General features: G+C 43.1%; 1 protein-coding gene across 1 annotated transcript in view; it reads right to left on the bottom strand.

Annotated features, from left to right (window-relative positions):
• Window positions 1-19,461, bottom strand: part of LOC115465802 (rho GTPase-activating protein 18-like) — a 247,204-nt gene extending 227,743 nt beyond the window's left edge. The window contains 1 exon segment of the mRNA XM_030196531.1: window positions 19,270-19,461. Coding sequence (XP_030052391.1) covers window positions 19,270-19,373 — 104 coding nt within the window. The 5' untranslated portion in view covers window positions 19,374-19,461.
• Between the last annotated feature and the right edge of the window lie 5,661 nt (window positions 19,462-25,122).

Genomic DNA, 25,122 nt, shown 5'->3' on the forward strand with positions numbered 1-25,122 from the left:
ACTACTCGGAGACGGATGATGTAATTTGCAAAATTCGCTTGAAAGCAGGAGCTTTTAACGAATGGACATCAGGGAAAGCATGGATCGACTGGAAAGTGGACCATTTCAAATGACATTTGAACCAGAACTTTCATATCAATTCAGTCATAAAGCTTAAAAATCAATCCAAAGGTTTGCTGAAAAAAATTCTTAACAGACTCTACACAAGCAAGTGAAGACAGAAAAGAACTTACGCAGCGAAAACAAGCAACCTCCCCTCCTGCCCCTCAGATAGCTCGGTGGGACCCCCTCCCCCCTCCTGCTGGGCTATTTTTTGTGCTCACTTGAAAAAAAAATTGTTCCACTGTTCCCGCTACCTCCCCCCCCCCCCCCCACCCAAGCAGAGAGATTATATAGCGTTTAATTTTTGCCCAAAAGGTCTACACTCTAGTGCAGAACCAAAATGAATGATAGAAGGAATTGTCATCTCTCCCACATTTCTGGCACACTGACATCTGTATTCCTCCCATCTGATAGTGCTGTAATTGAGTAAAATAAGCTTGGCGTATAACTCTGAAATAACATCCCTCAATCTCGCGCTAGTAGTGAGGACCGGGATGCTGCGGATACTTTCTATAATATCCCAAACCTGTAAAGGAGGACCCAAGTCCCTCTCTCGCCGCTGCCTCAATAACTCAAAATGAAACACAACAACAACAACAAACATATAAGGTCTCCCATATTGTGCTGCAAATGTTATTTACTTCTTCAGTTCCAGAGGGGTATGATGGGTGCTCCGAAGGTGTCACAAAAACAAACCTAGTTGTAAAGTTTGAAATTCGGAAGCCCAAATCCTCCCTGTCGCCACCCCCCTAACAAGAAAGAGAATCTCATCTTTGTTTTTTTTTGTGAGCCAAACAACACTTAGAAATAAGAGTATAAAGATCCTTTTTAAGATCCTTTTGGACAAGGCGCAATGGCAGAATCTAGAACAGGTAAAGCTATTTTGGGAAAAGCACCATTTTAACCAGAGCTATCCTTCCAGACAATGTAAGGGGAAGATCTCTCCAACTGTCACAGAGTAGCAGCTAGCAAAACTGAGACATTCAACCTATGCGGGCTCATAACATCCACTGCCAGTTGGATACCCAAATACTTAAATGAGCTTTCCGCCCATCGCAGAGGAAACCCGCGGCCCCAGGCTCTTCTCAACTGGGCAGAAGACGGCAAGGCCTCTGATTTATGTAGGTTTAGAAGTAGCTGTATGTAATCCTCATGTTTTTTAATCATCTCTGGAAGAACCGGAAGGGATTCCCCAGATTTAGTGAGGTGAACTTGAAGATCATCAGCAAACACTGCCACCTTAAAACAAACTGTTACTACCGAGACTCCCTGAGTGGCTGGATTCTCCATGATATCCCATATCAAGGGGTCCAAAGTTAGGACAAAAAGGGGAGAGAGAACAACTCTGTCATGTCCCTCGTGAAATGAAAAAAATCTGGCAAAGCTATGTCAATGACCAACAGCCTAGCCCATGGGGCCACATAAAAAGTGACAGCAAACACAAGTAATCAAAGTTTTTAATATTGCCAAGTTCTTACAAGTTATTTTCACAAGTTGTCTTGGTGAATGAAAATATAATAAGTAGCGTGCCCACTTGAAGTTCAAAAAATTTAGTAGTTTTACATTTTTCCCTACTTGAGACCAGTTATCTCATTGCAGAAGTGGACTCTTGTCCTGGAAAGCTTATGCCTCAATAAACTGGTGCACAACTTCTATTGGGGGGGGGGGGGGCTGAAGACAAAACAAGTTGTCACGACAGGGAGGGCTGGAGCTGAAGGGGACAGAGGCAGCGCTGGAGGGAGGGAGCTAAAGATGACAGAGGCAGTGCTGGAAGGCCAGGGGGCTGGAGTTGAAGGGGACAGAGGCAGCACTGGAAGGAGAGAGGGCTGGAGCTGAAGGGGACAGAGGCAGCACTGGAAGGAGAGAGGGCTGGAGCTGAAGAGGACAGAGGCAGCGCTTGAGGGAAGGAAGGGAGGAAGGGCTGGAGCTGAAGAGGGCAGGTACTGGTCTGGAGGCAAGGTGAGATACTGCATGCGGATGGTATATGGACACAGAGGTACATTGTTAGACATGGGGGAGAATAGGAACATAGAAGGAAGATGCTGGACTTGGGGAGCACAGAGAGGAGGTGATAGGGACAGAGTGGTGATGATGAATGCAGGGAGATAGACACAGCGAAGCATAGCGAAGGGAGATGCTGAACATGGAGAAAGATAGGTGCACAGAGATGGAAGATGGATGGTGAGCATGTGGAAAGAAGACATGTCAAATGGGCAGGAGACCCTGGTAAATGAGTTCAGAAGATAGAAGGAAACAGAAATCAGAGTCTGGGACCAACATGATTTGAAAAATAAAATGACCCATCAACAAAAGGTAGAAAAAATAATTTTATTTTCTATTTTGTCATTAGACTATGTCAGATTTGAAATGTGTATCTTGCCAGAGATGGTGTCAGAAATGTTGTGAGGGGACCCCGAAGCCCAGGCCATACCTTCTTCAGCTTTCAGCTGGCTTAGGGTTCTCTCTGGCCAGGGGGCAGTTGCCCTAGTTGCACTCCCCTAACACCATCCCTGGTATGTGCCAACTTTATATTTTGTACAGTATATGAGGAAATGCATCTCGTTCTTTTTCTTTGATGTTCTACTACATTCAAGGTGTGGCTTCTTGGAATTTTGGTTTAATTTATGTTTATCGTTTTTGGTTGGCTATTGTGTATTTGGCATTTGTGTTCTGTGTATATGTGACCGAGGTATTCATTTAGCATGAATTTTCTATGTAGCATTCTGTAGTAATTTGGCTTGTTCAGTTTTCCTGATAGATGAGGGGTTATTTGTGAGGGAGGTGAGGAGACAGGGGTTTTGTTGATCCTCGTTCTGCATTGTTTGTGATTTATAAAACAACAGGTGTACAGAATATTGTTTCTTTTTATACTTTAATAACATTATTTAAATATAAAATTACAATTGTTCAAGGCTTTTGCGGATGGGATAAGACAGAGCTCATAGCGACGGGGCCAAAGTTTGTCCCCGCATCATTTGCTTAAGGCCTTAAAAGCTGAAAAACTGTTCCGACTTCTAAGCATACCAACCTGATCTACTACTGCTCATAAATATTGATGTCTTTGGAGTTCATGTTCTCCTTGGACATTTCTTTGTGTTGCCTATCTTCTCATTTTCTATTTATAGCACTTAATGACTTGGCAGCTGCACCGTGGGCAGGTTTTTATACTATGCACATTAGGTCATTATAAACAGGGGAATGGCTGATGCAGAACACAGTGAGGATTACAGTATTAGTTTTACTGCTGCTGCTGCAAAAGCTAAAGGGTTTCATGTTGCCTGTTTTCCTTCTTGGCTCTAGGCAGAAATCACAGAACAAAAAAGGTCACTTTTATACAATCATGCATTACGCCAATATTGATTATGGAAGAAAAAAAACGTTTTCAATTTTCTCTCTCTGTCTGTAAGGCTCCCTAGACTGTAAAAGTCCTATGGGTATCTCTGATCCAAAAACATGACATTTCTAACCTTTCATCCCTCCCTGTTTCTGAATAACCACTACTCCTTTTATGTTAAGAGAACACCAATCAGTGTCTAGTGCTTACAGGAGCAGAAGGTGAGGGCCAGTGTTACGGGATGCCAAACAAGGCCACTGCTCTGGGTCCTAAGCCTGCCTCAAACTGAAGGAGGCATAGCCTACGGATAAGCTTTGGTGCAGTATACACAGGTTTTGCCCTGGGCACTTGTAGATCCATCACCTGCCTGGGGAAGCCAGGGTTCAAATCCTGCTTCTCACATCAATGTGACCCCTAGTAAGCCATTTAACCCTCCATTGCCTCAGGTACAACCTAGATTATAGGACCTCTCGGGCAGGGAAATAAACTTGTGTACCTGATCATAACTTGCCTGGATCTCAAATTTGAACAAGGGGTGTAAATTACAGCTGAACTTCAACTCCCCTGCTGTGAGTGAGTGACCTGGCCCACTGCCGATGGTGGAAGGAGAGTAGCAAAAGCCACAGAGCCAAATTTGAAGGGATCTAGGAGAACACAGCAGGAGGAAAGAGTCCAGGCTCCACAGCAGTGGGACAGAAGAGATTCTAAACTGCAGTAGCACCAGCAGGAGGGAGCAGCCAACAGTGAGCAAATAGCAGAAGGGGGGGTTACCACAATGCCACCTACATAGTAATTACAGTGGCATCATGACATACCATAGACCTCAATAATAGCCAGCTGTTCAATGGCAAGTTTCTAATCTAATCTGCATTTCTTCTGGGTTTGTTCTGATCAATATAAATTCTGTACAAAAGAAAAAAAATCCCTTCACTGGAAAATCTGATAAGTCACAGTGTCAACTGTATACACTTTGCCCTGTGATTCTGAGTCATACGTAATGTCATTCCCAGGTACAGTTCAGTTCAGGTACAGTGCAGCATGAGTTTTCAGAGGACGAAGAGGTCAATGCTTAGGAAACTAAAATGGCAGATATGCTTTGCATTACTAGATCATTTTTCTTAGGCAACAGCAGCAACATAATTTGCCTAAGTAAAGGACAGGAGGCCTGTACAGATTAGGTCTACCCTAACAAGCAGGCAGGGTCTAATAATTATGCACTTGTGCGTCCTGCAACACAGAGGAACCATAGACAAAAGTGTCCACAATACTCCTATGCACACTTAAAAAGCCTTGTCAGCTTTTGGGGCACTCCATTCTATTTTACCAACATTGTTCACGCTTTCCAAAAATACTACGACTAGGGGGCATGCAATGAAGCTACAATGTAGTAAATTTAAAACGAATCGGAGAAAATGTTTCTTCACTCAACATGTAATTAAACTCTGGAATTCGTTGCCAGAGAATGTAGTAAAGGCGATTATAGGTTAGCGGAATTTAAAAAAAAGGTTTGGACGGCTTCCTAAAGGAAAAGTCCATAGACCGTTATTAAATGGACTTGGGGAAAATCCACTATTTCTGGGATAAGCAGTATAAAATGTTTTGTACTTTTTTGGGATCTTGCCAGGTATTTGTGACCTGGATTGGCCACTGTTGGAAACAGGATTCTGGGCTCGATGGACCTTTGGCCTGTCCCAGTGTGGCAATACTTATGTACTTATGTTTTCCCCTTCGATTATTTTAATTTAGCTCACCCTTTTGCAGCAGTAATTCATGCCAAGTGTCGCATTCAGATACTGTAGGTATTTGCCGGTCCCCGACAGACTTAAAATCTGTGAGCTAGATTTATAACAATATAAGCGTTGCCATACTAGGATAGACCGAAAGTCCATCAAGCCCAGTATCCCGTTTCCAACAGCGGCCAATCCAGGTCACAAGTACCTGGAAAAATCCCAGAACAGTAAAACAGATTTTATGCCGCTTATCCTAGAAATAAGCAGTGGATTTTCCCAAGTCCATCTTAATAAAGGCTTATGGACTTGTAGGAAATTATTCAAACCTTTTTTTAACCCTGCTAAGCTAACTGAAGTGTGTTTCAGCGTTAGCAGTAACACCATTAAAGTGTGCTATTAGTAACTACATTCCACTGTATACAATAGAAACTGCAGTAAATAGTATATGTTAATACCTTTTAGTAAATATAACTGAGTTTTGTATCAGAGACAATGGAGGGTTAGGCGACTTTCCAAGGTCACAAGGAGCAGTGGAATTTGAACCCTCCCTTCCAGTTTCTCAGGTCACTGCTCTAACCAGTAGGCTACTCCTCCACTCAAATAAACATTACAATGTATCCAAGCATAGCAGCACCCCAAAATATTCCTTTATGGGTTATAATGTGGAAAATTCTGGAGTCCCTACTCTTATTTTGACTTGTGCCTAATTAGAGATAAAACAGCGTGGAAGTTCCAATCTTGGGTTTTGGAGAGAACTATCTAATGTCCTGGAGAACAGACTACAAGTGTGCTGGGGAGGGGGTAAAGATCCATTAGGAAAGAGAGAATGCTGAGGGAGCCCTGGAGAGCTCAAGGCTACAGTAGGAACAGCTTGAGGTGCTGCCTCGGTCAATGGAGAAAGAGAAGCAATTTACTTTGGCCAAATACATCTATCCAACAGAAGTTGGAGAGGCTTGGAGGTCTGGAGGAACTGGAAAGAAATGGGAAGCAATGGCGGTCTTAGGATTTCAGCAAGTGTTTCTGAAGGATTTCAGCTGATAGAGGTATTTTCTTGTGTCCCTCAGGAGGTGAGTGGGACCAGCATGGTGCACCTGAGCAATACCTACAGGGAAGCCTAATATTCAGCTCCAGGCAGGAACCAGGTATAAATTTAAATGCCAACATAGCATCTGAGGTGAGCACCAACCGCGGTGTTTAAATATTAAGTGGTATAAGTTTATTTGCTATTTTGCAAAGGCAATGTAAATCTACTCCAAAAAACGTAAAATGTCAGTATTTACATCTACTCCCGGGCACAAATAAATCTTTGCTCAATTTGAGCCAGGGGTGTAGATGACTTCTCACGAAGGGGGTGATGGTAGTCCTTGAGCTACTCCATAAAAGAAGGGGGCCTGTAGCTTTAACTGGGAAAAAAACATCGTTAAGCACAGCAGAGCAGGTCACCAAGAGAAACCAAAGGGTCCCATAGATAAGAGAGAAATAAGCTTGGGAAATACGTTGGAGCTAATCAAGAACGCAAGAAATAAAATGGCAAAAAGGATTACTGTATTATTTTTAAAGAAAAATCTTGTGACTAGGTGATCTTCCAAAAATAAAAGGCAAATACGATACAGAAGACAGTATGAGTTGAGAACCCAATGTACAAGGACTCTAAATATCCTTTGCACTTTTCCTTGCTCTCCACATAAGAACATAAGTATTGCCATACTGGATCAGTCCAAAGCTGCTTCCAAGAGTGGCCAATCCAGGTCACCAGTACCCACCAGGATCTCAGGATGGTACCTTGCTTGTCTCTCTCCTGATGCTCTTAAAGATGCAAGGACCTCCCTTTGGATAGTATAGTGCTTCAGTTGAGTGCCCCAGTGTACGCACTGCTCTCTATACATAGGGGGCGACAGGTGCTAACATATGCGTACATTACATACATACGTGCTTAAAACATTAGCATATATGTGCACACCTATGTAAATACAGGTCTTAGGCAGGTATGGCTATGTGCTATTCTGAAAATACCAGCTTCATTTACACAACACATTTGCAAGAGCGTACGCGGACAGAATACAGGCAGGGCTCCCACATAGGCACTTACAGAATACTTTTAAGTTACACAGGTAGCTGTCACACTTAGGCACTCTCACATACACTAGCTCTATGGCTGGTCTAAGGGATCGCGCGGCACGCCTCCATTCTAGGCACACAGACACTCGGTTAGGCTAGCAGCCACCTACATGCTACCACACACCCTGCTCTACAACTACTCTCTAAACCACCAAAAATATACCCTTCTTCATTAGAAGGCCTCTAGGGGAGATCTCTTAGCTGCTCAATGTATACCTGACATACTATAACAGTTGAAAATTCTAATCCAAAGACATGAGCTTTACATCTCAGAAGCCATTTTGGAAAACAAAATTACTGGCATACAGATAGGCATGGATTAACAAGGCAGAGCCAACATGGATTTAGCAAAGGAATGTCTTGCCTTACCATCCTTTTTGAAAGCGTTGAAACATGTGCATAAAGGTGGTATAAGGTATCTGGATTTTCAAAAGGCATTTGATAGAATTCCATCAATTAAAAGAGGCATCATGTAAGAGTCAATTTCCCTGTTGAGGGCTGGGAACTGGCTAGTACAGTGGTCCCCAAACCGGGTTGGGACATCAAAGGGGATTATAACATCAGTGGATAAGTTATACAAAGACAACTGTTTCCTCTCCCTCTGGGCCTTTACTTCAACAGTATGGCGTCTGTGAGGCAGTGAACATTCAGAGGCCCTGCCCCCTCCTCCTGTGAGGGCTTCCTGTTAGACTGGAAACCTATACAGAGTACCAGGGTCTAAGAGCCACACAGGACCCTGTGATTACTAGTGCTACTGTTTTCATGCTCTGAATACAAGGGAGGAGGGAGTAGATCAGGGAGGGGAGGGGACAACCTTTAACCATACCCCCCCCCCCCCACCCCTAACCCCACTAGATGGCTTCTGTGGCTCTAAGTTCTATTACAGGTAGGAACTAGCTTCCCAGGTGAATGTTTATGAAATGTTCCAAGTGACTGTTTTCTTAACTACTTATTCTTCCCTAATTGCATAATTAAAAGCAAACTTTCTGCTAAACTGGCCTAAAATAATAATTCCTATACACTTCTAGCTCCATTATTTATTACTGAGTGAAAAACTAAGTCTGGAGAATGACCTGCCACGTGAGTTGGCTTAAAACCAATCTGAGATAGACAGCGCCAGAAAAACGAAAGGCAGTCCCACAAACTGATTTCCTTGAGTGAATACTGGTCTCCTAAATTAATCACCTAGCTGGAACTTAAGACCACTCAATGAGGAATCTGTGCATGATGGCAATCAGTAAGCCACAATCATAGCAGAGCTATTCTGAGCTGAACACTGAAAAATGGAACTAAATTCTGATAGTGCTGTAAACTCTCCTCCAGCTAAATCTAACTGCTTAAAATGTGAGCAGTTAGAATTACATTTTCCATTTGGGTAGCACACTTAGGACTCTTTTTACAAAGCGGCCATACATGTACCGCCACTCTGCCACCCGTCAATCTGGCACTACCTCTGGGCTACCACAGGAGCCAGGTGATAGTGCCTGCTCCCAATGCATGCCATTTCCAGCACTGAAAAAAAAAACCTGAGAAGTTCCGAGAGAAGAGGACATTTCTCTGGTAAGTGAACGCTATTTTGCTTTGTGCACTTAAAGATTGGGGTTTAAAGGAGGAATTGTAGGTTAGTGTTAGGCAAAATAAAAATATAAAAAGCTAATTTTATCAACTAATCTCCATAGTCTTTTCCACTTAGTTTTAAATACTTTGTATCACAGCATTAACAGATAGAATCTAGCAGGCACTGCAGGATCTAGTTTAGCCTCCCCACCCCTAGGAGTCTTGTAACGCCCAATGTAACGCCGATTTTTTAAAAAGGTTCCAGAGGAGATCTGGGAAATTATAGACCAGCGAGTCTGATGTCGGTACCGGGCAAAATGGTAGAGACTTATTAAGAACAAAATTACAGTGCATATTCAAAAGCATGGATTAATGAGACAAATTCAACATGGATTTAGTGAAGGGAAATCTTGTCTCACCAATCTACTACATTTCTTTGAAAAGGTGAACAAACATCTGGATAAAGGGGAGCCGGTTGATATTGTGTATCTGGATTTTCAGAAGGCGTTTGACAAAGTACCTCATGAAAAACTCCAGAGGAAATTGGAGAGTCATGGGATAGAAGGTAGTGTTCTATTGTGGATTAAAAACTGGTTAAAAGGTAGAAAACAGAGAATAGGGTTAAATGGTCATTATTCTCAACAGAGAAGGGTAGTTAGTGGAGTTCCCCAGGGGTCTGTGCTGGGACCGCTGCTTTTTAACATATTTATAAATGACCTAGAGATGGGAGTAACTAGTGAGGTAATTAAATTTGCTGATGACACAAAGTTATTCAAAGTCGTTAAATCGCAGGAGGATTGTGAAAAATTACAAGGAGGACCTTACGAGACTCAGCATCTAAATGACAGATGACGTTTAATGTGAGCAAGTGCAAAGTGATGCATGTGGGAAAGAGGAATCCAAATTATAGCTACGTCAAGCAAGGTTCCACGTTAGGAGTCACGGACCAAGAAAGGGATCTAGGTGTCATCGTTGATGATACATTGAAACCTTCTGCTCAGTGTGCTGCTGCGGCTATGAAAGCAAATAGAATGTTAGGTATTATTAGAAAAGGAATGGAAACAAAAATGAGGATGTTATAATGCCTTTGTATCGCTCCATGGTGCGACCGCACCTCAAATATTGTGTTCAATTCTGGTCGCCGCATCTCAAAAAAAGATATAGTGGAATTAGAAAAGGTGCAGAGAAGGGCGACAGAAATGATAAAGGGGATGGGACGACTTCCCTATGAGGAAAGGCTAAAGCAGCTAGGGCTCTTCAGCTTGGAGAAAAGGCAGCTGAGGGGAGATATGATAGAGGTCTATAAAATAATGAGTGGAGTTGAACGGGTAGATGTGAAGCATCTGTTTACGCTTTCCAAAAATACCAGGACTAGGGGGCATGCGATGAAGCTACAATGTAGTAAATTTAAAATGAATCGGAGAAATGTTTTCTTCACTCAACATGTAATTAAACTCTGGAATTTGTTGCCAGAGAATGTGGTAAAGGCGGTTAGCTTAGCGGAGTTTTAAAAAGGTTTGGACGGCTTCCTAAAGGAAAAGTCCATAGACTGTTATTAAATGGACTTGGGGAAAATCCACTATTTCTGGGATAAGCAGTATAAAATGTTTTGTACTTTTTTGGAATCTTGCCAGGTATTTCGGATCTGGATTGGCCACTGTTGGAAACAGGATGCTGGGCTTGATGGACCTTTGATCTTTCCCAGTATGGCAATACTTATGTACTTACTAGTAAAACATGCCCAGTTACCAATGGATTAGCGCAAGGGCCCTTACCACCTCCTAAATATTAGGCGGTAAGGGTTCCTTCGAGAAATGGCCATGCGGCAAGTGTTACATTTACCACACCGCCATTTCCAATTTTTTAAAGTCCTTTTACCCATTGCAGTAAAAGGGGGTTTCGGCGTCCAGCAAATCCAAATGTCGACACTACTGCAGGGCCCCTTTTACTGCAGCTTTATAAAAGGAGCCCTTAGCTAGTTAGTGCTGATTATTTTTTTTATGTATATATCTTGCAAAATTTCAACGTTACTGGTACAAAATTAGATGACCAGGGAGTTGAGCGCGGTGGGGGGAGGGGAGGAGGAGGGCATTTTACCGAATTATATTTATTCTGCTAACTCCCAACCTTAACAGGATACATCTTTCCAAAATGTACCCCAATTTGTTTAGGCCAGTGGTCCCCAAACCTGGTCCTGGAGGCATACCAGCCAGTCAGGTTTTCAGGATATCCACAATGAATATTTTTGAGAGAGATTTGCATGAGATGGAAGCAGTGAATGCAAATCTCTCCAGGACCGGGTTTAGGAACCACTGGTTTAGGCCATCAAAAAACAAAGTAAAAGGGTTTCACGATAGCTTCATAGCAGTGAGACAAGTAAGCTGAGATCTCTTACCTTTAAGCTGTTTCCTATATAACAACAAGAAACATTAGAAGTGTAGAGACTGTGTAAAAATACTAAATATTGTATAAGGCCTCAGTGTGAGTTATGAGACATACTGCAAGCCAGTTGCTCAGCTTTAAGTCTATCTCAAGTTCACTCACAACCACACCATCATAGGGCTTCTCATGTGCTCATTGTCATCAACTATTGTAACTTAAACCCATGTGTCAAAATAATAGTAATATTTTTTTTTTAGTTTTAAACACACTCAATAACACAATTACTGAAAAATATAAAAATGGCTCAGTCCTCCTACAAAAAAGCAAGCAACCCTCCAATTCGCAGTTCATTAATAACGGGTGCCGAAAAACTAAATCAAGTAGGGTGCACTTATCTTGAAGCATCTTTCCAAACTTCCTTAACAAGAGATGCCAACCGGTTCGGCAGCGCCCCATTACAGAGAAAAATCTCCTTCAGGAACCTGAGATAGGATGGTTCACTCCCCAGAGTAAAGAGCATTGCAGCTGAGCAACTGGCTTGCAGTATGTCTCATAACTCACACTGAGGCCTTCTCTTCACATTATACAATATTTAGTATTTTCTTTTACACACTTTTACTGTTTCTTGTCTACTGTTTCTTAACCCATCCCTCTTACTCCATTCCAGTGTCTTATAATAACTGTTTCTATGTTTATTACATTTTATATTTCTTGACCATTCGTTTTTCAACAAGAATTTAATAAACATTTTTTTCTATTTTATTGACTGACCAGTTTCCTACTTAGGTTTTTTTTTTTTCAGTTTTTGAATTTCATATATAACAACAGCTGTTTACTTGCAGTTTCTATACCAAAAAGGAGAGGAGGTCATCGGGCCTCTGACCAGCCCATGCAGTGTCCTCCAGTGTGGCAATTCAAATCTTAGTGTGCATGCAGGCTAACTCACTGGGCATCTCAGCTGTTCTGGGAATGGGGAAGAGCTCAGAACTCAAGGGTGAGGTTTTGTTTAGCTCTGTCTGCCCAACAGCTCCACCAGTACTGCGGATGGAGATGCTTGCTTCGCTTCAGCCTACCTCGAGATTCCTGTTAGCAGAGAGGAGATGTGGACCCTCCTGCTTGACACTGGAGTTCCAGCAGTTACATAGGAACATCAGTTGACTGTTGGAAAGACAGATAAAGCTTTTGCTTCCGGGTATGTGCATAGTATTCCCCCATTGGTAAGATCTCCAGAGATAAATCTTAAATCGGTAATCTGCATGAAACGGGGGTCTAGCATTATTTCGACTGAATACTTCATCTTCAAGAGCAACAGTGTGACATTTGACTGCACCTGGAACCTTTGAATCATTTTGATTTGCAAACCTGATTTATTTTATCTATACAGTGACGGAGTAGAGCTTGGATATTTTGCCTATAAGGCGATTGTGGAGTAGCGTGAGGACATTAACACTCACATTCTGGCATTGTGGTGTGAGTTTATTTGGAGTTTTAAGACAGACTGTTGGAACATCTTTGAGAGAAGTACACTACTGTTCGATCAGAATTTTTAAAATCTCCCAATCTGTCATTGTCATGTGTTTTCAACTGGGCAATGTGATTAGTGTAATTGTTTAGGTAGATAGGATGTCTGTATACAGCACTAAAACAATGTGATTGTGCTTTAACACTTTTTAATATATTTTGCAATAATTCATAGTTGTGGTAATATAGTACAGAGATAAATCGTGAGGCACTATGGATTGCACTGCAAACACTTTACGTCTGTTCTATTTTGACCCCAGCCACACAAGGGAATTTAGCAGAATTTGGAGACAAAAATTGAAGTCTGTGACAAGAAGATTTAAAAGCTCAAGTGAATCAGGCAAAGCAAACTCAATCTGCATTACTGCAAGATAAAAATGATAGTACATCGTTGAATTGAAAATGTTGAAAATGATCAGATCCTTGAACTTGAGGATTGTGAATTTTCTATAGTCATTAACAGAATCTCCTAAATATCTTTTTTATAGATTTTTGAAAGAGTCATAAGAATATCCATACTGGCGCAGACCGAGGGTCTATGTACCCCAGCATCCTGCTTCCAGCAGTGGCCAATCCAGGTCACAAGTACCTGACCGAATCCCAAATACTAGCCACATTCCATGATACCAATCCCAGGGCAAGCAGTGGCCCCCATGTCTGTCTCAATAGCAGACGGTGGTCTTTTCCTCCAGAAACTTGTTCAATCCTTTTTTTTTAAACCTAGATACGCTGTTACCACATCCTCCGGCAACAAGTTCCAGAGCGTAACTATTTGTTGAGTGAAAAAATATGTCTTCCTCTTTGTTTTAAAAGTATCTCCATGTAACTTCATGGAGTGTCCCCTTGTCTTTGTACTTTTCGAAAGTCTCTGCATTATTCAGCACACGTTCTTCCTCCTTTACAAAATATATGTATTTTTAACCATCTCCTACATTTAAACAAACGTTAGAAATGGTGGAACCCAGTGGTTCACCACTGGCTGAAGTTTCTTCAGACAGTTTGGATGTCACTCCTAAGCCACGATATGCAATCTTCTAGAAAACTATTTCTTTTTTAATCCATCCCTCTTACTCCATTCCAGTTTCTTGTAATAACTGTTTCTATGTTTATTTTATATTTCTTGACCATTCTTTTTTCAACAAAAATTTAATAAAAATTCTGTGATCTGAAAAAGAACATTCTATGTTCTACACTTCTACAGCAATTTTTCTAGTTTCTTTTGTTTTCTTACAACGATAAGGAAGCTGTACTTTGTCGTTTCCCCCCCCCCCCCCAAAAAAAAAAAAAAAAAAAAACATTTCCTTGTGAATTTCTAGGTGGGAAACAGCTCCGTTTTTACAGATGTTTCAAGGTTGACCCAATCTAGAAGAAAGAAGTTTTTATCTTAGCATCAGAATCTTGTGGACATGGATGTTACATTTATAATGATCCTATATAATAATTTGCACCTCTAACGTTCTACGTCTGGATGCCTGGGTTCGTAACACACTTCCCATTGGTCCGGCCTTGCGATGACGTCAGAGGGCAGATCACTGAGAGGGAAGGAAAGCCAGCCACAGAACGTTGGAGGTGAGGTGAGGAGAGAATCGCGGGAGAATTGCCCCCTCCCTCCCCCCTCCCCCCTGTCCAGGGAAAGGTGGCGTTACAGGAGGGGCGAAAAGCTTAAAAAAAAAAACAGTAGCAAGGCCTCCCCCCCCTTCTTGAACAAATGTCGGCCAAGCGCTGTCCCCACCGACCCGTTAATTCCTATTTAACCCCGTTGCCTCACTGCTGGAAGCTATGGGCATCCGTCAGTCCAATAAAGAGACCTGAAGCAGTTTATTAAACAGGAACCTTTAAAACTAGTATTCAGCGATAAACACGACTTTCCAAGCTTTTGGCTGTAAACTTTTTTACTACCAGGTTAATTTCCACAAAACCACCTAATGATTACAAAACAAGTTAACTATCAAGATGTGCTCATTCATTCAATACAAACACCAATACTTGCTTTTGGATACTAATGGGCCAATGTCATTAAGTTCCATAGAGCTTGATGTTTCTCTGGAGAGAGTCGAATCCTGTGAGTTAGTCATTAGGATGATTTGATAGGGTCACCCTTCTCATGTTAGAACTTCAATGGCTGCCGGTTCAGCAACATATCAGATTTAAAACGGCTTGTTTAGTCTTTAAAGCACTTCATGGCCAGAATTCAGAGGACCTTGTGAATTTACTTGAGATTCCTTCTGCTAGACGAAGTTCTCGCTTTTCTCGTACTGTATGAAAAGACTACCCTACTCCTAAAAGTATACGTTTTAAGTCTATTTCTTTTAACTCATTTCCATTTCAGGCGGCAAGAATCTGGAACATTTTTCCTTGGGAATTAAAATGCTTGTCATCAAACCTATCCTTTAGAAATGCTTTGAAAACATTTCGATTCGAAAAGTAATATGGTTTTATTGCAATGATTGTGTATTTTCCTGTACTGAAGATCTACTTGTCTGTTAACCACTATGAATCCTTCTGGAGAGCAGGCAGTATACAAAACAATAAGAGAATAGAATAATAAAATTAGAAGAGAGTGGAAGACCAGAGCCAGTTTAATCATTAGGAGACTAGGCAGGTACCCAGGGAACCAGCTTTTGGGACAGGGGAGGGGAGCAGCAAAAAGTAGCTGAAGTCAAAGAACCATCAATGTGTCTTTTTACCTCCGACGACTTTTGAAAATACCTCATATATTTGTGTGTGTGCTTTATACAAAGTATGATGTCAGTATGCATTTTTAAAAGATACTTGTCAGCCACTATAATTTGCTTTGCAACAATGGCGGGATAACAAAAATTAATAAACAATGAATGATTCTTGAAGGGACTGTTAAGGGGTGATCATAACTGCTGAATTTAAATGTATCAAAATCTTGGAAAGGGCAGGTGCCTAGGTGCCTGAAAGAGAACTGAGAGGGCACAAGCCTGAAGGTTTGCCAAGAGTGTGTACAACCCTTGCACCAGCCCTGCTGCTGCTGCCGCCATATTCTCACATGACCTCTCTAAATTGGCTTTCTGTATTGAACACGATTAGTACACATCTAGCTAAACTGTATAGGGTGACCCGAAATATACCAACTACAACAGTAATAAGGAAGGGGCAAAAATCATCCCTGCCCCTTCCGACGATAATTATTTGATCATTTTATCTACGTGTGATCTGAGGTGGCAAAAGGCATAACACAGAGCTCTCAGCAAGTCAAGAAACCAGTGGCATGGCCACAGGCAGGCCTGGACTCATCTATTTAGGGCTCGGGTCCACCCAAAATTGGTGCTTCCCTGGGGTATAACTGGCAGGGATCCCAAAGCCTTACCAGATGAAGAGCTCCCCCCTCCAGAACATTTCCAACCTGGGCAGCCGGCGTCAGTGTCGGTTTTTGAACATGTACAGGGTGGAGGGGTCAGAGGATGTGGCTCCTTGGGGACACTAAGGCCAGTTGCCTAAGATGGAAGAGTTCTGGCCAGGGGAGGGAATGCTCTTAGCTGGCAGGACTTGGGGATCCTCCACCAGCTCAGGTATTTCTATTTGAGAGTTTGTAGGAGAGCCGTGGTAGGGCGTAGGTGGTGACAAAATTTCCGGGAACAGGACCTTTAGACACCGTGATATTTAGGTGCCAGGACATTTAGGGCCGACTGTCTCCTAGCCTGAGTTGCCTTCTCTCCAGCGCCCTGTTTTCCCTCTCATCTCCCCAACAGAACCGCTGCCTCTCTGGCTCCTTTCCGACTGCCTGGGATCTCACTCTCCTTCTTCCTCCACTACCGTCACCATCCTCATTGACCTGCAGTTCCACTGCAGCTCCTTCTGCCGGGGCTCCACGGCATGAAGATGATGAGGAGCAGTAACGGCAGCAGAATCACATATATGCTATACCCAAGCCACCCTCGGGTTTCCTCACAGCTCAGCATTGGCTACAGCACAGAAATTCAGCATCCAGAGATTGAAGCCTTCAGCCCTGCAGCCACAGCCACCACCCCTACTTTGCAGTCACTGGTTCAGGGACAGATCTGCTACTGCTCCCTGCTTCTCCCCAAAAGTGACGCTGCCTCTCTGGCTCCTTCACAGCTGTATGGGATCACGCATTCCAATCTCCTCTATGGTCGCTACCATCCCCACTGCTCTGTAGCCCTCTTCCTCTGCAGCTCTTTCCACCAGGACTCCATGGACAGCAGTAGCACAGAACACAAGAACAGCAACAGCAGCAAACCGCTGGAGGTTGCCCACTGCCCTGCCAGCTTCCACTGCTGTAGAGCCTTGTAGCAGCAATGCTGCAGCAGTGGAGACTGGCAAGATGGTAGGCAACCCCCAGCAGCTTGAAGATGCTGCTGCTGCTGCTGCCATCCTGCTTATGCTCTGCGCTCTCCGTAGAGCCCTTGCAGAAAGAGCCACAGAGGAAGAGGGGCTGCAGGTCGGTGGGGATGACGGCAACTGTGAAGAGGTAGAAAAGCAAGATCCCAAGCAACTGAGGATCCAGAGAGGCAGCAGGGAGAAGGGGATAGGGAACACAGCCAGGGCGTTGGAGAGAAGGGAACTGAAGATAGGAGAGTAACAGAATTGGGCCTACACATCCTGGCACTTAAGCAGTGGCGTCTAAACGCCACGTACCCAGAATTTCATGCTCACCCACTTTGGGATCAGGCCTACCCTAAATTAGCGGTCTGGCTATGCCACTGCAAGAAACCTGCATGGCTCAGAACAGTTACTCTGGAATATCCCAAGACAGAAACATGCCCTGTGCAACACAAGTAGCATTCCTGCCCCACCCACTACATTACAGTCAAACAAGGAAGACAATAGATGGGGTGCAGTTTTGGCACTCCTGCCTCACTTAAGCTCTGTACTATACACATGTCGGAAAGGTGAATATATATGGATATGTATTTAGTTCAATTTAGGTAAACACCCCCCCCCCCCCCAAAAAAAAAAAGTTAGAATGGTTAAAAACAAATAAACCTCACTTCTTCATCTCTCAACCAGATATAACAACACACAAGTCAAACTAAAAAAACATAATAATAATAAGCACCACCCTCCCATACCCCTCAGTCAATGATGTAACACAAGGTGCCAATGTCGGCCAGTACATCAATTTAATGAACCCTCAGATAGGAATTCTATGGCTGTCACAACACAAAAATATAAACACATTTCTCAAAACCAGCATTTTCACTTTTTACTGTATTTTACTGACCCACCCACTCCATCAACCAAGACTTGACAAATTAAACTACTCACACACACACACAAAAAAAAAAAACACACTCCTGAAAAATCTCCAGTTCTGAATGCCATGAAAGGGGTGGACAAAATCAAATCTTATCCCAAACCATCTGAGAATCAATGGCACAACATGACACACACAAGCACCCAACTGCTAATGAAAGTAAATGAAAGATCTACACAGTACATTGTGCCTTATTTTGTACTTAACTGGGGGGGGGGGGGGGGGGGGGGAATGAGGAGCCCTGGGCCAGCGGTACTGTGAGAAGATAGCAAAACATTTATTTGATCAACTGGTTGAAGTGCATGTTGGAAACATCACACTTGAATTTAGAAAGTAAATACTTAAAAAGCAATATAAAATAAATAACTATATAACTTAAATATAAATAATTAAGAGGCAGGTATAACTCAGGCCCAGCACTTTTGAAAATACAGCCCAAACTATTTTCCTACAAAATCTTGGTGATAAAAGCAGTTAGAAACTTGCCAGGGCGCAAGATTGGGGATTATATGGCAAAACCAAATAACGTATATACTGTTTCTCGTTTCACAGTGCTGTGAAAAATTACAAGTATATATTTCATGTAGAGCTACAAAATCAAGCAACCCCATACTCATTCAGCAATATTATTTAGTAAAGTATAATAAAAGCAAACAGATAGGGGAGACGGTTTTTTCTTTTAGCAGTCAGGTACCCTTATGCAGGTTTCCCCTTAATCAGTCACAGAACACTTTTACTTTGAACTACCACTGATAAAATCCAATTTAATTGCACAATGTAAGATTCATGCAGCCTACACAAATCTAACAGGTGCAACTTCCAAAGTCTAATTTGCATTCCACTCGAGTGGGCTTTTTTTCCCCCTAGCAAACATAACATCCAATCCCTTGCTTGCTAAGTTCCCCCACACAAAGGAGAACCCTCTGTCCTCTCCTGCCAATTCTTAATTTTAGTTAAGAGCACTTTGGCAGCTGCCAGGTAAGCACCGCCTGCTGGAAACACACAATAGAGGTCTCTCATTCTTTTGTCTTTGAATTACTGTTTGCACAGGCACTTGTTACATAAGGCAAAGCCTTGAATCCATGTACTACAACTCTTTCACACCACACGTCCCTATCAATAGCCTATGATGTTTAAACTTTGATCGTATCTTCTGGCTTGCAATCATCTGACACAACAGAACCCTTTGCACCCGCAGTTCCTCATGCAAGCAGCCTGTCAGCTCGGACTGCTGTTCAGCATTGCATTTTCCCTCTTCCCAGCTTTCAAGATTTTCTTACCTTCCCCCGTCCCCTCCTTTGGCCTTGGTCCCCGGCGGGGAATCCTTACTGCTAGGGTGATAGGCGGTCAGAACGACTCCCTGGGAATTAGACGGCCACTCCATGGTGCAAGCAGCATAATTTCTGACGGCATCTGAAGTCTCTCTTCAACTCAAGTTCCTGCCTCACCAAGCAACTCGGCTCATTAGCATGGGGCAGCTCCTCCTCCTCTCCTCCTCTCAGGCCAGCCAGGGAGAGGAGCTCAGGCTTCCTGTCTCTCACATTGGCAGCCCTGTGATGACTCATGAGTCTGATCTGCTGTTTCAAAGCAGGGAGCAGGTCTCATTGAGTCTGATTTCCAGCTCTTGTTAGGTTATTGGCCTAATACAGCGTGCTTGATATGCTGCACTTTTAATGGGAACAAAAGTTGGGCACCTGTACTAGGGCCGCATCCGTTGTTAAAATAAAATCAATTCTCGTTTCATCACTTTTTGGTGATGCGTACATTTTTTTTTTTTTTGCCATATATAAAGAGGATACCTGCATGACTCGAGATTCTGATGCTATTATTAAGTCATAAGTACATAAGTAATGCCACACTGGGAAAAGACCAGGGGTCCATCGTCGAGCCCAGCATCCTGTCCACGACAGCGGCCAATCCTGGCGAGCTTCCCAAACGTACAAACATTCTATACATGTTATTCCTGGAATTGTGGATTTTTCCCAAGTCCATTTAGTAGTGGTTTATGGCCTTGTTCTTTAGGAAACCGTCTAACCCCTTTTTAAATTCTGCTAAGCTACCCACCTTCACCACGTTCTCCGTTTAAACTACCACTGAATTATTAGCAAATTATTATATAGTTTTTGAGGGAAGAAATATTTTTATTGTTTTATGTATGTGGTTTGTTTCCCGCATACCTCTTTATAGATATAGCAAATTATAAATAAAGTTTTATTATTATTATCCTTTTAGTCTTGGCTGAAAGTCGGAGTGACAGTTAGGGGTTTGTTGAGCTGACCAGCAGAAGGGTGTTTGCTTTCGTAGTGCATGAATTCAGGGCCAGCTTATCCATTAGGCTATCCAGGACACTACTTCTCAATGCCATGGTGGTGGTTAGTCATGAGCTTATAAAATCCATCTCTATTGGACAATTAGAATAGCCATTTGCTTCCTGCTCCAGTCTCTCCTATCAGGCAGGATGCAGAGATTAGAAGAGGAGGGGTAAAACTGGAGGAGGTAAAGAGTATCAACTAAACCTATAAATAATGCCTAGGGTGTGAAAATACACAATCGTTGGATAATACTAAATTACACTAATTTCCACCTAATGAAAATGATATAAAACTCTAATTGTAGTACCGTTCTATGAATAATTTAGGAAGGAAAAAGGCCTCACAGAGCTCCTAGATTATAGCCATCTAATAGAGCTTAAACAGGTCTTAACAGATCTTCTGTTCATCATTGGCCAAAAAACCTTCCAGGAGTGATACCGAATATTCAATATCACTCATAAATTAGCAATCATACTGAACCAGTCTACATTATAATGCAAGCTAAGCACAGGCATGACAGGAAAGAACCTGAGACTGTTTCCAAAGCAGCCCCGCTACCCAAGATCCTGAAGCAGCAAGATGAAACGCTGGCCATCGTCGGCTTGGGGCGAGGGAGAAAAGGAACGAACTTTAGTTGAAGAACTTCCTTGTGCTGGTAGCTAGCGGTTTGAAAGATAAGTGCTCTTTCAATACCATATTTTTTGCATTATATGGCTCTGATCTGACTACAAACAGTGGCGTACCTAGGGTAGATGACACCCGGGGCTGGTCATTTTTTAACAACCCCCTCCAAAATCCAGTACTAGGCATACCGAGAATACAAAACACTCAGGACCTATAGAGCAATTCTAGTATACCATAAGCAGTCATTTCTACAAGTCACACAAGGAAAAGGAAAGCATCTTAAACACTACAGTGAGCACTAGAACATCAATTCACCTATTGTAAAATGAAACCAGACAGAACAGTACAGATTGTCAATCCTGCACAGTCAATGCCAACTAAAGCCATGTCTTTTTCACAAACACAGATACACCCTAATCCACTATAGAATAAGTAATCATAAACTTTCTATTTAGACAAAAATTAAACTGAACCCCCCAAGATGCCAGACTCTGCATACAATGCAACACCACAGAAACAGAAAATGTCCCCTAGTACTGTACAAAATATAAAGACAGCAGATGTAAATTTGAAAAAAACTACCAATCACCACTTTACAAATTAACAAACAGAAAAAAAACAAATATAGAAAATAAAATAATAGAATTTTATTGGACTAATAAATTTAGCTTTCAGAGGCCAAAACCTCCTTCCTCAGGTCAATACAGTATAGTGCTGTTACAGTATCCTATCCTGACCTGAGGAAGGGGAGTTTGTTCTCCGAAAGTTAGTCAAAATGTATTAAAATTAGTCCAATAAAAAGATTACCTTATTTACATGTTCTATTTATAAACATTTATTAACACATCTACAATACTATTTTATCCTAAAGCAAAATAATTAAAATATATATTTACAGTTTGTTGTCTCTGGTTTCTGCTTTCCTCATCTTCTTTTCACAGTCTTTCTTCCATCCTGCATCTGTCTTTGCTCTCTCTCTCTGCCATCCAGTGTCTACCCTCTCTGCCGTCCGTTCCATCCACTGTCTGCCCTTTCTCTCTGCCCCTTCAATCCACCATTTGCCCTCCCCTCTCCCATCCATCCAGGGTTTGCCCTCCCTCTCGTTGCCCCTTCTTTTCGGCCCCCAGTTCCAGCCCCAGCCCACATCTCCCACCTGCCCCTCCCTTTCAGCCCCCAGTTTCAGCCCCACTATCCCACCAGTCCCCAGTTTCAGCTCCATCCCTTTTCTCCCACCAGTCCCGAGCTTCAGCCCCAGCCACTTCTCCCTATTCCCTTTTCAACCCCCAGTCCCCACGGTTTCAGCCCCTGCCCCTTTTCAGCCCCCAGTTCCAGTACTAGCCCCCTTATCCCACCTACCCTCCTTTTCAGCCCCCAGTTCCAGTCCCCTTCATCCACATGACTTGCATTAAGGCCCCCCTTTTCAGCCCCAGACCCATTCTCCCACCTGCCCCAGGCATGGTCCCATTCTCCCTCCTGCCCCCTTCTCAGACCCCAGTTCCAGCTCCAGGCCCCTTTTCCCATCTGAGCCCACCCCACCCAGACCCAGTCCCCTTCTCCCATCTGAACCCCTCCAGTCCCGGTCCCAGTCCCCTTCTCCCATCTGAGCCCCCCCCAGACCCAGTCCCTGTCTCCCATCTGAGCCCCCCCCCCACTCTGTCCCAGTCCCCTTCTCCCATCTAAGCGACCCCCAGAACCAGTCCCCTTCTCCCATCTGAGCCCCCCAGACCCAGTCCCCGTCTCCCATCTGAGCCCCCCCCCACTCAGTCCCAGTCCCCTTCTCCCATCTGAGCCGTCTCAGTCCCCTTCTCCCATATGAGCCCCCCCACCCAGTCCCAGTCCCCTTCTCCCATCTGAGCCGTCTCAGTCCCCTTCTCCCATATGAGCCCCCCACTCTGTCCCAGTCCCCTTCTCCCATCTGAGCCCCCCTCCCCGACCCAGTGCCCACCTGCCTACCAGCTCTCTTCTCCTGCCACCCAGCCTTAAAAAATAAATCTGTGAAGCGTCTTGCATCTGCTCTGCTCTGCTGTAAAGGAAGCAAATTGCCTCGTCGCATCGGCCCTTCCCTCACACCCTCTGATGTAACTTCCTCTTTCTGCGAGGGCGGGACACAGTGAGGGAAGGGCTAATGCGACGAGGCAATTTGCTTCCTTTACAGCAGAGAAGAGCAGACGCGAAGCGCTTCATAGTTTTTTTTTTTTTAAGGCTGGGTGCCGGGTGGCAGGAGAAGAGGGTCATTTGTCCGTCGACGGAGCTGGTAGGCAGATGGGGACTGCGGCACCAGCGGAGCACCCCCCACCTGCTGACACCCGGGGCGGACCACCCCCAGTGCCCCGCCCTTGGTACTCCACTGCTGCTACCTTAGCTTCAGGAAGAGGTTAAAACCTCTCTCTTCCCAAAACTGCTTCATAAGAATCTATTGATTTCTACCTCCTAGTATCATCCATTATCCTTTCCTACAATATTTTTGGTCTCATGCATTACACCAATGGCTCTAATTGTTCTCACACCTCAGACTAACATTATCGGCTTTTGTCTCACCTAGAATGTAAACCGAACTGAACCCTGGAAACGGGATATTAGCAGTATACAAGAATTGATTTGATTTTGATTTGATTCATGCATCCCAACTCTGACCCTAATCTAACCCTTTTGGTGCTTCTTTGCCCCACTCCCAGAGAATTTTGAGTCTTCACTGCAATGTTTTTTTTTACACTTCTCCCTATGCCTCTTGGTCTACTTGCCTGTACTGTTGCTCCTTTACCCTTCTGCTGGTGCTTTGGGGTGTTCTGCCAATGCTGGTGCCACTTTACCTCTTTCCTGGGACCTTGGGGTCTTCACACTAAACTTAGTTCTGCTTTGCCCCCTCCTTGTGCCATGGGATCTTTCTTTCACTCTGTGCCACTTTGTCCCTCTGATGGTGGCTTGAAGTTTCATGCCACTGTTAGTGCCCTTTGATTTTGAATCTGATTTTAATATTTTGATATACAACCTTTAGAAACAGCAAGGCAGTGAAAAATAAAACTCAATAAAGTAAACAAAAATTAAAGAAATCAACAGACATAATCATAGCATCATAAAGGAGAATACCCAAATTACAATTCATAGAAGAGCCAAACAGAAACAGACATAGGAGGGAACTCAGGAAAGAGGCGCTGAAAATAGCATACTAATTATGCATAAGCAGTTATGTTTTTAATTTATTTCCAAATTGATGGTAGATAACATTTCTCTTTTTGTATCTTCTGTGACAGAATTCCAGGGCATTTGGGCATGATAGCTGAAGGAGATGCAGTGAGAAAATTCCAAATGTCTTTTACTAGAGGTAGAATTAGTAATACTGCATTTGGAAAATCTCAAGGATGAAGCTGGAGAGCATGAAATAAGTCATGTTAATGGAACACTGTCTTGTTACAATCTTAAAGACGATGGTTAAGAGTTTAAATTTAGTTCTGAAAGTCACTGGGAGCCAATGATGCTCTGCTAGCAGGGGGGAGGCATGATCAAATTTCCACGTAATACATAGCATCTTAATAGCAATATACTGACTAAGTCCTGATCACATTAACTCAGGCAAGAGAATATCAACCATTAATGCATTACCATAATCCAGACAACTGAGAAATAAAGAATGAAACAAAAGACAAAGATCCTTTCTTTCAAGGTACAAAGGAGACAATTTTTACAAAGAAAGAAGAGAGGTTCTAGACAGTTTAGAGATGTAAGACTGAAAAGTCTGTCTTGTGTCAACAACGAAGACCTGGAAGACAGGGTGGAGGGGTATCAGTCTTGATTTGGGACACAATCAAACTGCGCAGGATATCCATCCCCCGGCTACATGGATCAGAATCTCTTTTAATCCAACTTGAAGAGGAGAAACCAATCTGGCTGCTCATGGTTTACAGAGCACCTCGTAACAACACATCATCTATGCAAGAACTACTAGACCTGATTACTCAAGTGACCCTGGATTACCCTAGGCTGGTGATCATGGGAGACTTCAATTTACACATCAAAACCCCAGATACCACCACAGCTGCCTTTCTGGACACAATGACAGCACTAGGATTTACACAGGTGATCAATTCTCCAACCCACGAAAAGGGTCACATACTAGACCTGGAGGCATACTTTCAAAGCACTTAGCCTTCCAAAGTTCCATAGAAACCTATGGAACTTTGGAAGGCTAAGTGCTTTGAA

The sequence above is a fragment of the Microcaecilia unicolor genome, chromosome 3 (assembly GCF_901765095.1).
Source record: "Microcaecilia unicolor chromosome 3, aMicUni1.1, whole genome shotgun sequence".
NCBI lineage: Eukaryota > Metazoa > Chordata > Amphibia > Gymnophiona > Siphonopidae > Microcaecilia > Microcaecilia unicolor.